The sequence below is a fragment of the Coccinella septempunctata genome, chromosome 3, assembly GCF_907165205.1.
Source record: "Coccinella septempunctata chromosome 3, icCocSept1.1, whole genome shotgun sequence".
Taxonomy (NCBI): Eukaryota; Metazoa; Arthropoda; class Insecta; order Coleoptera; family Coccinellidae; genus Coccinella; species Coccinella septempunctata.
Genome location: NC_058191.1, coordinates 7,616,776 through 7,631,225, shown reverse-complemented (window position 1 = coordinate 7,631,225; position 14,450 = coordinate 7,616,776). Strand labels below are relative to the sequence as shown.

The 14,450-nt window shown below is 35.1% G+C and overlaps 1 protein-coding gene across 1 annotated transcript in view; it reads left to right on the top strand.

Annotated features, from left to right (window-relative positions):
* Positions 1–14,450, top strand: part of LOC123310499 (carbonic anhydrase-related protein 10) — a 447,368-nt gene that overhangs the window by 307,410 nt on the left and 125,508 nt on the right. The window contains exons 4-5 of the mRNA XM_044893983.1: positions 4,310–4,446; positions 10,964–11,155. Of these exons, the coding sequence (XP_044749918.1) occupies positions 4,310–4,446; positions 10,964–11,155 (329 nt within the window). The remainder of the gene's footprint in view (positions 1–4,309; positions 4,447–10,963; positions 11,156–14,450) is intronic.

The following is a 14,450-nucleotide window of genomic DNA, read 5'->3' as shown; positions in this document are numbered from 1 at the left end:
ATAAAGATGTGTTTTTTTTATGAAGACACTAGTTTGAAAGGACTTAGAAAGACTGAGGGCAATATATGATATATTTCTGAAACGGTAAAAAAATGGCGATTATTTCTAAGTTATTTTAAACTACTGTTTTCATAGGAAAAAACACAACTTTATGTTATAGCTCAGCAAATGAACCTGCAGGAAAAAATCATAGTACGCCACTGAATAACTATCGAAAAAGTGTCTGTATAATGTTTTCATTTCAACATCCTAGCACAAACATAAACGGAGACAATGACCAAAGTTGAAATCGCCCAAATTTCAATTTTTTCCTATAACTCGAAAACGAAAAAAGATAGATAAATGCATTCGATTGCCTTATCAGTTTCTCGAAAAAAGACGACATGAATGCCACATTCATTTCCCTCTGTTTCGTTGGGTTGAAAAGTAATTCAGGTAGAACCAATTTTGCCCACCCTGTACATACTCCAGCTTATCAGATTTTCATACAGGTGGTTAATCTCGACGTTGCAGAAGTGTTGACTCATTAATCTGACATTAATCAGCGTTTTTTTTTAATCTAACACTTTGAAGATGATAACAAGGCATTTTTATAAATATCTCTTTTTCTGTACCTCTTATCGTTTCTGTATTCATTGTGGAAGTTCTAGATAACAAAATTCTCTACAACTGCTAAGGGCGAGGAGCTTAGCCACCCATGCGAAAGGCCAAGTTCAATGTACATTCATAGCCATATATCTCAGAAACGTTCGATCGTAGAAAAAATTGCTTCGCAAAAAATTTTTTGGAAATGTTATGCTCTACAACGTTTATAATGAAGGCGAAAACAATTTTCAGCCCAGGAGAGTAGATAATTCAATAAAACAGATTTTTGTGATCTTCATGGCCGACTTTATTGTTTCGGGTTACTGAAACTGTTAGATTATATTTTTTCCATTATTCTTGAATCATCAGCTTCAAATTGAGAAAAAAGCGACCATGCTCGAAAATGTACGCGGGACTTTTTTTCTTTGCAAGTTTGGCGCCCTCAATAACATTTTCGTCACGCTTAAATTGTCAGATTAAGAATTCTCTTAATCTGACATTAATGTATATTCATACAGGGTGTTTTCAAAGGTGTAGCTCATTTTTTTGACAGAAGGTAGAACTGATCAAAATAAGTCGTTTAACCAAAAATTGTCCAAGATGGCTGAGATACAACCCTTAGAAGTTCGACAAAATTTCATTGAATTTCAAGTACCGGACTGTGGAAGGTGACTCCGACATGAATGGTTCCGTACCAAGTTCATCGGATGGAGTAGATGCATCAGGTCACTTTTGAGAGAGTCATAATTGTTGTGTCGTGAAGTTTAGGGTAAAAAAAAATGTAGAAAATCGAGGCAGTTTCTTGAAAGTGCTTATGTCAGTTAAGTTGAAAAAGTGCTATGATGTTTTCCCATTTCATCCCATCTTTACGTCGATTGTTGGAATGTTCGAACAAAAAGAAGATTGTGATGCCCATTGTGAACAAATTCGTGAATAATTTAGACGAATTTTATTGGTGAGATTTTGCATTATTCTATTTTTTACATCGTATAAGTTATTGAAAAATAATGAAAACATTTCGGCAATTCTAAGTTTCCATTTTCATTACCACGTAAAAAATATCGAACGAGCCAATATCCTAAACGAAACTACATGGTCGAATCAGGAGATAAGTTTTTTCTCACTGCTTTGCGATAATTCTGCTAAAAAACGGTCTACGGTTGTATTAGTATCTATTGCAGAAATAATTTTCAATTATTTTTTCAACTTTTTCATTTTGAAAGTTTTGTATAGGTGATTTTTAGTGAAACGCTTCATTGTGACCAGTTCTCTACCTTCTGTTGAAAAAAAAAGGCCTACCTTCAAATACACCCTGTATACTTTTCTACATGTATTTAAGCACATATATCTTAATCTGACAAGCTCGAGTATGTACAATGATCATTATTTTTTTACTATTCTGACAGGCTGTCCTAGACCCCTATATACAGGTATAATTTTTTGTAGAGGTACTCTACAGGGACCAAGGTATCTCCCCTTAAAATAATGTGACACGCTCGAGTAAATCCCGAATTTAACTCTTGGCTCTCCAACTATGTACAGGGTGATTCGTTGACGTCTTTATGACGTCACACGTCCACTGTCCGAAAGTTACCAATTGAGTACGTCATTATGACGTACGCTTGCTGCCTGAGAAGAAACTACATGAAAACGATATAGCAACGCGAAATTTGTATCGCGACATGGAACACACGTTCCTGGCGCCGACAACACCTGAGGAAATCATGGGAGCTGGTAATAACTACAGAATTTCAAAGTATCGAGAATATAAATCTACTGAAGAGGACACAGAATAACCACATTTTTCACGTTTGAGAATGTACGAGGATCATTCAATCAGTTCTTAGAAATCTAAAAGGTGGCACTCTTATAATCATAAATGTTTCTTTTTTGCAAGCATCATTACTTCATAGATATCTGTCAAAGTTTCATTCATATCCATCACAAGGTTTCATTTTTATTGGTGATTGAAGCAAGAAAATTTTTTTTGAAATACCTAGCCTATAAAATTTTTTGAAGAAAATAAATTTAATTGTAATTCGAAAACTACAAACTTTTGAATATAGGAAATCACCATAATCGTGGCAAATTTCAAAATGTCAAACGAGGTTGAACAGAAATTGCCTCTGATGGTGTACTTGAAATTGAAATTTTTATGGCATTTAAAGTAAAGTGACCCAGGTGACCATATCTCATAACAGTTATGAAGCAGAAATGTATACCACGCTCCTTGTTTTATAACAGATATATCACACTAAGAGTACAAATACAGAGCGCTTATGTAGCAGCTATGCTCCTATGTCCGCCTCAAACAAGGAACACATCTCCTTTCTGAAAGGAGCATAAATAGTTCAAACATGGATCATGCAAATATTTGTTTCATGGGAGATCTATATATATTACGTTTATGTGCTATGTTTATTATGTTTCATTTGTTATTGAAAATGCTTTCAAAAAAAGTATTAAAAATTATGGAAATTAATATAAACTATTGCAATATTGAACTCGTATTTTGATTTTTCAAATAGTGTGTATTTATCGATCATTTTTGAAAATAAAATTGATTATTGTTCTCCAAGAAAAATTAGGGCATGTCTTTCTGGTCTTTGCACTTTCCTGCATTCCATAAAAAGAATAATCAACAGTTCATTAATGCAGGAAAGTGCGAAGACCAGAAAGACATGCCCTAATTTTTCTTGGAGAACAATAATCAATTTTATTTTCAAAAATGATCGATAAATACACACTATTTGAAAAATCAAAATACGAGTTCAATATCGCAATAGTTTATATTAATTTCCATAATTTTTCATGCTTGAAAAGAATACTATATGCATATTTCATATCTTCCTGAAGAAAATTTTCAATATAAGTTTATGATTTATTCATTTATTTCTACGAATGAGGTACATGCAACACGTGAGGAAATAACTTATATCGAAATTTACACCAAACAGGACATTATTTATTCAAATATAATTTTTATATGCTGGATATAATAAAAACATAGCCTATTATGTGTTATAGGACTGCTATGAAAATACGAGAAATGATTTATTGACCTACAGTTCGATATCCATATCACTTTAATTCTTTTCAGTAATTCACCATTTCACTAAAAATTAATATGATACACAAATAACTTATCAAACGTTCAATATCTGCACTTATTAACTTTGAGTAATCCACTATTCAACTGACAAAACGTCTAAATGATAATAAATACATATCGAAACGACAGCAGTATCAATAGCATTTCTCACAATCCTCCATATTTGTTTACGTTTTACAGCGCCCTCGACGGTAGTTAAAACGCTTATGGTGTCATGCTATGTTCATGATCTCAAAATGATACATGGCAAATAAAGAACAATATTACAAATATGTTACGTGGATATCAGGGAGCGGGAACATGAAATTTACAAAATGTGGATATAATTTCGATACAGCACAGGTACATCTCAAATATCGCATCAGACACGTAATGGTTACAGAAAAATAACACATAACAAAGTTCCCCATTCGATCTCCCAAGAAAACATAACAGATATGTTACTGGTCACTTGGGGATATTTCAAGAAAATATAGTGAAAGTGATGTAAAGCAAGTTTTATCGTAGTTTTTTCAATATTAGTTCATTAATTCCCATACGTTCATCGAAATTTGCCACACAAATTTTTCCATGAATTGTGGACACAAACTGATAGTTTTTTGTTTCTTTCAGGGCCTGCATTCTGGGGACTGATAAACCCGGAATGGTCGTTGTGCAACAAGGGCAGAAGACAATCGCCAGTTAATCTGGAACCCAATAAACTGCTCTTCGACCCCAACCTTAGGCCTTTGCACATCGATAAACATAGGGTAAGAGGTTTACCATTCAAGTCCGAGTAGTTGCGGCAATCATGGTCGTCTTTATCCATACTACTGGGAGGTGATGATAGGCTTGGATTACCACCACTCAGGAAATATTTATTGTGCACAAGCAGAGTTTAGACCGTGGAATAGTCGAAAAGTTTCGGGTGAAGTTGGTAGAATGCGGCAAGTGAATTTGCGACAGATTCGAAATTAATGAGTTGGGAGCCGAGTTGACTTCTGCGTTCCCTTGCGTTGCGCTGCCTGCCTTCACGGTTCTGAATGCTGAAATTCTGTTTAGGGACGAACAAATCTCAACAACTCCCCCGTGTTGAATTATGATATACATACATACCAGCTATGGGGATGCACCGCAACTTGCTAGAGGAAATACTTGGAGTGACTGTTTTTACTGGAATATACTCGAAAGAAATATAATGAACGAATTAAATTTATGTTCACACATAGTCATATATCTATTTATCCATGTCATAGGTGTTTATCACTTTAGTTCTAACGGCCGGTTTCATAATAAAACCTAAAGTCGCTTTAATTTTAAAGCTTTCTTTACGGCCGGTTTCATAATCAAACCTAAAATCACTTTAATTTTAAAGTTTGCTTTAACCCTACTAAAAATGACAGTAAAGGAAGCTTTAAGTTTAAAGTGACTTTCAATTTGATTATGAAACTGGACGTTAGTAGGGTTAACGTCCAGTTTCATAATCGAATTAAAGGGATTTTAGGTTTGATTATGAAACCGGCCGTTAAGATGACAGTAAAGGAGGCTTTAAGCTTAAAGTGACTTTAAATTTGATTATGAAACTGGACGTTAGTTTCCGATGTCATCATTGAGTGGGCAAAATTCGATGGAATTGATTGGCAGCTCTGTAATTGGGAATTCAATTGCAGATTGCAGCGACATGGTTATGACAGTTCGAAATAAAAAGTTAATGTAGTCGTTGTCATTTTTGAAGGGGATTTTGAGATTTTCGTCAAATAAATCCTTTTTTCTCAGTTCATACTTGGTTTTTCCCAATTTTGACGTTTGGTTGTCGAAACTGGATTGAAGTGTGTTAATCATTATCAATTTTAGGCCAATAAATGTCATGAAATATTACACTCACTTTCAAAAGTCTTGCACCCCCCCTGTAGTGGAGATAAAATAATCAAGATTCACAACAAATTGTTACTGACAACAACAGAAACTTGTTGACCACCAAATAAAACGATAACATTACGAAACAAAAAATGTTCTTGTGTTTAAATATCGATTTTGTCAAATGTGTGAATTTCTGCGGATCAGTAGTTTTTCGTTTTGAGTACCGGTTAGTTCAAAAACTGTGTAATATGCCCAGAAACGAGTTGTCTGAGTTTGACAGAACTAGAATTATTGCTCTCTGGCAAGAAGGGCTCTCACGCCATCAGATAGCCAATAGACTGAACATTATTCGAAGCACGGTTAGCAAAACGATTAGGCGCTATGAGGAAACTGGTGGAGTGCATAGAAGACCTCGAAATGGTCGTCCTCGTGTTACCACGATTCGGGAAGATCGGTATATTGCCCAATCAGCCCGTAGAAATAGGTCAGTGACGGTACCAACACTCAGGTCGGAATTCCAAAGAGCCCACAACCGTGTAATTTCATGTGCTACAATTCGTAGAAGAATTTTAACATCAGGATTGCGGTCCAAAAGGCCTCTAAGAGTTCGTTTATTAACTGTTCGTCACCGAACCGCTCGTCTGCAGTGGTCGCGAGCTCATCAAAACTGGCATTTAGAAGAATGGAGGAATGTGCTATTTACAGATGAGTCACGGTTTGGGTTAGTAAGTGATGACTACCGCTTAATAGTTTGGAGGGAACCAGGATGTCGAAATAGACCTGAGAGAGCTATTCAAGTTGCTCCTTTTCGCGGTGGCACTGAAATGTTTTGGGGAGGCAAAATGTTTGGAAGAAGAACGCCACTAATTCACATATCCGGGACGATGACTGGTGCATATTGCCTCGAAAATATCATAAATCCTGTAATTATACCCATGGGTAATGAATTAGAGGCTCAATTTATCTTTATGGACGATAATGCCAGGCCACATCGCACTAGAGGTGTTCAAGAAGCCCTGGAAAACCAAAACATTATCAGATTAGAATGGCCCGCGATGTCTCCAGACATAAATCCTATAGTGCATATATGGGATCATGTCTCCAGAGCCGTTTTCCGTCGAAATAATCCACCACGAAATTCACAAGAACTTATTGTAGCTGTTACCGAGGAATGGATGAATATTCCGCAGGAAATAATCAATAATTTAATTTTTGGAATGCCTAGACGAGTGAATGCATTGCTAAGCAGCAGAGACTCGAATACTGCATATTAGTTTGCTCTTTTATTAATTAACTTTTAATTTTCCGTTCAAATTTAATTTTTGTTTTTGCAATTTTTGATTCTTAATTTGTATTTGTTGTTTCAACTTCATAATTCTATGAAATGAAATTGATTTCATTTTATTTCTGTAAAAGCCTTTCATTATCCTTGAACCCGAGGGTATAATTTTTTTTTCAAAGTTTGAGATAGCCTTAATAATTAGGGGGTGCAGGACTTTTGAAAGTGAGTGTACTATATATGAAAAAAAATACCCAATATTTCTGAATCAGCTGATAAAAGAGAGCAATATTTTTTGAATCTGAACTTCTTGGCTCTTTACACGATCATAAGAGAAGGAAATTGATTGTATGGAGAGCCACAACTGTGATATGTTGCCTTCTCCATTATATACAATGGCTAAAATTGCAACACTGATGCTAAGAAAACTTGTCCAAGTTGAACTGGAAATCAGAAATGATTTTTTAAATGAATTTTGTGTGAATGTTATCAAAATGTATATGTATATCTACTAACTAGGTGTAGAAAGTCCTCTCTGGGGGAAACAGATATGTTTTTTTGTGTGAATCCTTTGATTTTGAGGTTACATATCCAGGTTAGTTAATTCACCTTCTATTCTTCGTAAGTAATTTGAATTGTACAAAAACTTCACCAAATTATAAGGACGAGGTACATATGTACTCAAACATTGATCAAAAGTTCATTTCATCGTGGAGAATAGTAAAAACTCACATCTTCAAAAGAAATTTGTAATCGAAGATTTGCCCGAAGGATGCAAATTCATGAAAACTCTTATTGAAACACCTAAATATTCTCCGTTCCTGGATATAAACAAAGAAAAGTGCATTAACTTTTTATTTACAAAAATTGACACCAGAGGGCGTATCGCTTGTTTGGAATTCCCAATCGTAAGGGCAAGAGAAAATGTGTGAAAAGAGTTATATTCTATAAACACCTTAGAACATAGATACATGGAATGGACATTCATTGCAAAGCATTCATGCAATGCTACGAATAAATTGTTTGTAGTACACATATTCGATGTTTCTCTGGCTAGCGTGACACTAGGGCAGTGGCGTTATACAGGGTGATTCATAACTATTGGGACATAGGCTAAGGGCAGATTGATTGGACCAAAATATGGCGATAGGACCAAAAATATACCTCAATAAAATATTGCTGTGGAAAAAGATAGAGGGCGTTAAAGTTGATTTTTTTTTTCGTTTTTTTGCTAATAATTTCACTGTATATTTTTTCATCCGTTTTGGAGAAAAACACAATTGAAAAGTTCAGAGCTTCGAAAGGGGATTTGAAGTAACGATTTATTCATTTTATTTATTTATTCCGACGATAAAGCATAATTCAAAACAATGTATAATAACATAAAAAGAATAAACTTCAATTAAATGTTCTACGTGGCCTCCTCCGACTTCTATCCTTTTTGAATTCTTTTAATAAAGGACTTTTGATCTTCGAAGAAAATATTTTTCTTTCCCCTTATGAAAAATTCAACTTTAACGCCCTCTATCTTTTTCCACACCAATATTTTACTGAGGTATATTTGGTCCTATCGCCATATTTTGGTCCAAACAATTTGCCCTTAGCCTATGTCCCAAAAGTTATGAATCACCCTGTATTTAAAAATTTACCTACTTCCTATCTATTCGTACTGAAAATTGATGTGACAATGATGTCAGAGTCAACTGTCTCAATTGTGATCGGCGGCACAAAGCAACTATCTCACTCCAGTCTTTGGAATGTTTATTTTTCATTCTCATGTAGAATGCAGTGGCGTAGTCAAGATTTTTTTCACTAGGCCACTTCAGTGATATAGATATAGAAGTAAATTGAATTTTTTTAAATACAAACCCTATTTTTTCATATATTCCAGTTATATATTTTTTCCGATTCAGAATATATATCGTGCCTTCTCAAAAACTAGTTAGATCAAAGATCAAGTTAGCAGATTATTTTCATTGATAATATGATAATGCGTATAGAACTTTATGCTTCTATGTTGTGTCAAGTTCTGAGAGACTTTGAAGATCAATTTTATTCCAGATATTCGAAAAGATGAAAAATTTTCTAATTTGGAATGCATCACTTTCAGGAAATTTTGTGCAAGGTGGGCATAATTGGTGATATCTGAATTACAACTTTTTCAACCCAGCGAGATAGAGGAAAATGCATGGCACATTACGGTCGTCATTTCTCGCGAAACTGAAAATGCCATCAACTTCATTTCTCTATCTTCTTTTATTTTCGAATTACCTATATGCCTAAATTGAAATTTCAACTTCGGTCGTTATATCCGTTTCTGTTTTTTCTAGGATGTTGAAATGAAAACATTATACAGACACTTTTTGACAGCAATCCATTGCTATAATTTTTTCCTACAGGTATATTTGCTGAGCTATAACATAAAGATGTGTTTTTTCTTATGAAAACAGTAGTTTAAAATGACTTAGGGCGATGTATGATATACCGGGTGGCCCGCCCCAGACGCAGCGCTCATTTTGAGGAAGTAAATAAAGATATTTTGAAAATCTTTTCTTGTGGTGTGTAGGATGTTTAAAAGCACAAAAGCCAACTTGTCTACTCGAAAAAATTATGTCTGTGTCGCTTACGTAACTAGTTTCTTCATTAATTGCTATTAAAAAAAAACCCATATTATCGATTTCTCGCCATTATCTGTTAAAGAGTGCTTCTGAGCGTTAAAGTAATCTGACGAAACTCATCATAACTTAAGCTTGCCATTCCATTTTTGAGGTCAAATATAGGGTGTTAAATTTGAAAAAAGTGCAATTTTGGTCTATATCTTTGTTTTCAAACACCCTGTATATAGGACAATAATTTTAAATTATGCTTTCGGACATCCTATACACACCACAAGAAAAGATTTTCAAAATATCTTCATTTGCTCCCTTAAAATGAGCGCCGCGTCTGGGGCGGGCCACCCGGTATATCTGAAACGGGAAAAAATTTCAATTCTTTCTGAGTCATATCAAACTACTGTTTTCATACGATATAAATATAAGGTAGTCATAGAAATTCTCGATGTATCCTCATTTTCCGACCCCAAAAATACCAGTAGTCGCTTCTGAGTATTATCGAGTAGTACGCAAGCGCCATCCAGTTTGATACGAGATTCTCCTCTTATTCAATTTGACGGCCTGCTTATTACAGGCTACATGCGTGCAAATATTGAGAAGGTGAGCACGTTCATTTCACTGCAGAAATGATGGCAGCAGTAAAGTTTCTACAGAATGTTACATTTGTTTTTCGATATTACTGAAACTCTACGTAATAGAGGCACCAGTTCAAAGAGCCGAAAATAGAGTTCTCACTTTTAACTTGAAAACAAAAGAAAATAGAGGGAAGGGGTTTCGGCAATCATCCATCCTTTGAAAAACGAGATAAGGAAAGGTGCCATAGAATTTATCTAGCTCTTGTGGTTACGGTGCTGTCATTCGAATATTTTCAGCCTGTTCATTATGGCATAGATAATGTATAATCTGTATAATTCATAGCTCATATTGTAAACAGCGATTTAATCTCTACTTACAATCACTTTACATTGATAGGTTGACCATTGTGACATTCAATAGGCGATGACTTTGGTTGCTGTTGTGTCCTTGGTCATGATTTGAGTTAAATCATTATTGAAATTTCTTCTGTTTCCTTCACGAGAAATTTTACTTCACTTCTCGTCAGAAATATAAAATACTCCTGCAAAGTTTTCTCTTCAATTAGTAAACTGAACGGTGGAATCTGCGAAAAAGAAACAATACACTTTTGAAATATTGAAAATTATATCGACCGATATTCAGCGTCAAAAAACCCGAAACCCCAAACTGTTAATAACCAAAGCGCAGCTAGAAGCCAGCAAGCGAAATGCTTATTCATGCCTCAAACTCTCGACGTTATGCAGCAAAGACTTTCTAGTGCCTTTGTGTAATTCAACAACTCCTCCATTACGCCGCTATCTACCAGTTTACTCCACTTCACCAATGCGCCACTCACCCCCTCATTTTATGCATAACCCGAATACATCAATTTCCTCATTTTCCTGAAAAATGTTCATTGAAGGATATATGACCTCCGATATTTCCTCCTGCAGGTCGTAAAATCCGTTCGATTTATTGCAGGTGAGCGGCACCATTTCCAACACCGGTCATAGTGTGATATTTACAGTGGACAATGACACCCGTCATCACATAAACGTGACTGGTGGGCCACTCTCCTATAAATATCAATTTCAAGAAATCCATATCCATTACGGACTCCACGACCAGTTCGGGTCCGAGCATTCTATAAACGGATACGCATTTCCAGCCGAGGTAAGTAAGACCATTCTTTTATCAATTTTGTATGGGCAGCTCCGAATGAAGAATGATTATTCTTTCAGTAATCTTGCTACTTTTCTTGTTTTATTTTTCCTACTACCTCTGATCTATTGATTAATCCAACTTCCTTTAGATCATCCTCCTTATGAAACCCTGGATAATAACAAGACTTTCCGAAATTCAAGACAGGTTCTAATTCATTTATTTGATAGTTCGAACAATTTGATATTAAAAAAATCACTTTCCAATAAAATATTTAGCGCTAGGGTTTTCTGAGACGAAGGTTTAACTACGGTAGCTATGTGCACAGCTCCTTCACCAGCGTTACATGCGAGGAAATGCAGCTTGCTGAAAGCAATAAGAACATCCGTTAACTGGAATCTCCTACCCGGAAACTGGGTTGGACATATGAGGATTTTCAATCAACTGGACTCAAACCTCTTGGTAAAACCATCGGATGTTATGCCAATCATCTTCGATTTCGAAACGACCTTTGAAACGGTCATAGCTGACCGTCCTAGTGCAATAAGTTTCGTAAATTGTCTGGACAAATACTGATAGATCAAAATCACAGAGAGGCACCCGCATTGGAGTATATTAACTTAGTGTCTCCAAATCCCTGGCAAGTGAACCCTTTATTTTACAGACCGACGGAGAGTGAAGAGAACAGCACCAAGTCATCCGCATGGCGATACGCCTAAAGAAGTAAAAATCTTATACGAGAAAATCGAAGACTCAGAAGAATATATCGGATGAATAAAAATGATCTGAATAAAGGAACCTCAACCGCCATAGCCAAGTTCTGAAAAATGCCCTGAAAGATCTAAGAACAAGCAGATGGAACAAAAGGGTTCAAGAACAGAATACAATCGATCATTCTGCAAAAGAGTCTACGAGGAGAAAAGAATAAAATTTCACCCCTACACGGAGAAAGGGGAATGGCTTATACCAATACTGATAAGGCAGATGCATTGGCGGAGTCGATCGAACGAGAATCGAGAATAAATTATAGAATAGACGACGATAATGAAGATTTGGAAAAACTGGTTGAAGAAAATGAGGAAGAAATGAATGAATTACCAGCGAAACGAACGACTGGTGCATAAAGTGAAAAATCAAGCTCAATGGACAAAAGAGCCAAGCAATATTACTGCAAAAGGGAAGACTGCGAACCACGACGAATCTAGAAGTTGACGGGGAAGAAGTTGACTCTACCCTCTGATAGGAAGAAGAAGCCACATGTCGAAAGAGACAAAATTGAAGATAATCAAAGCCGTTGCTAGGCCTCAACTGACTTATGGATCAGTTGCCTGGGGTTTCGCGACAAAGAGCCATATCAAAAGAATCCAGGCCACTGAAAACAAGCTGCTACGATGTGTAATGGATGCACCTTGGTTTGTCAGGAATAGACAGATTTATAGGGATCTAAATTGGGAAACCATAACGGAATTCGGCAAATGGCTGGAACCAATATTCAAGAAGCAGTTAAGGGTTTTTAGTGAGTCTCGAGCTCAGAAGAGTGAGAATCCCTTTATTTTACAGACCGAGAAACTGGCTGTTTTTATATGCGCTATGGTGTGTCTTGAAATGAACCTCAAAGGGCACATATTTATATCACCAAGGACAGCCAGGCCACGCTGAGGTCCCTAAAAACCAAATATTGTTTCAAAACTGTCTTGGCTATTGCGAACTCCTTCTAAAATCTGACGATCTCATCCGGAATCACCCTGGATGGCCCAGTGACAAATAACTATATGAGGTTTAATTTAGAAGAAGTCTGGAGAAAATGAAAACCAAATTGTTCCCATCCAGTATGTCGAATTCTGCACTGAAGGAGCTCAGCGTCAATACCAATACAAATGATTTGCTCCTGCGTGAATTCCTGCACTAATTGGTCAGGAGCAAATCAACTAGAAAAATTGTTGCCTGACAATGAACTGAAAATAAAGAACGTTGAAATTATAATTTTATATTGTAACGTTTCAGAGTCTATATCAGACTCCTTCATCAGATGAAAATCAATTTTAGAAAATCTTCTGAATTGTATCTTTTGTTTGACATTATTTGTCAATACATAGAAACAGAGACTGCATAGAAACGTTGATTAATTCAATTTTGAAATTACCGGATAACAATTTCTTCTTCAGTAAATTGATCCAAATATGATCTATTTCTACCGAACAATTTTCCAAATTATTATCTTGATCCAATAGAATACACGTAATCTTTCGTTTATAATGGTCTGGCTCCGTCATTAAAATTTTAGAGTTATTGCAATCCATCATGTGGTCTCCCGTATTAAAACAAATATGATCTGCGATCTGTGATCGATCAATTTCTCTATTTTTAATATTATTTTTATGTTCGCGTTTTCTTATTTCTAGAGGTCTAGACGTATACTTAAAAAAAGACACATACTAATAGATATTTGAATTTTTATTCCAATCACCAAGTAAGTGTCAAAAGAGGTTTTATTGAAACACTCTATGATAGAGCTTATTTAATTTCATCTACACCCGAAATTAGAAATAATGAAATTGACTTCATTAAACATTTTCTTAGGGATAATGAATACCCGAAAAATTTTATTAAAAAAACAATATTAAATTTAGAGAAAATTTAATATTGTGAAAATGACTAACCAAAATCATAATAATGATCACGAACAACCAACAAACCGTCAAGAACAACCGAATTTATTGAACGTAATTCCTTATGTTAATGGCATTTCAGAAAAAATAAGAAGAATCGGTTCGAAATTCAACATATGAACTGTTTTTAAAACGCAAAATGATTTAAGATCTATATTAACAAAAACTAAACCTTTGAACGAAAAACAAAAATCAAAAAAATTCTATTTACAACATTCCCTGTATTTGTGGTAAAACTTATATAGGTGAAACGTCTTGACCTCTAGAAATAAGAAAACGCGAACATAAAAATAATATTAAAAAGAGAGAAATCAATAGATCATAGATCGCAGATCATATTTGTTCTAATGCGGAAGACTACATGATGGATTGCAATAACTCTAAAATTTTAATGACGGAACCAGACCATTATAAACGAAAGATTAAAGAGTCTACGTGTATTCTATTGGATCGAGATAATAATTTCGCAAATTGTTCGGTAGGAATAAATCATATTTGGATCAATTTACTTAAGAAGAAACTGTCATCCGGTAATTACAAAATTAAATGAATCAACGTTTCAATGCAGTCTCTGTTTCTATGTTTTGACAATTAATGTCAAACAAAAGATAAAATTCAGAAGATTTTCGCAAATTGAA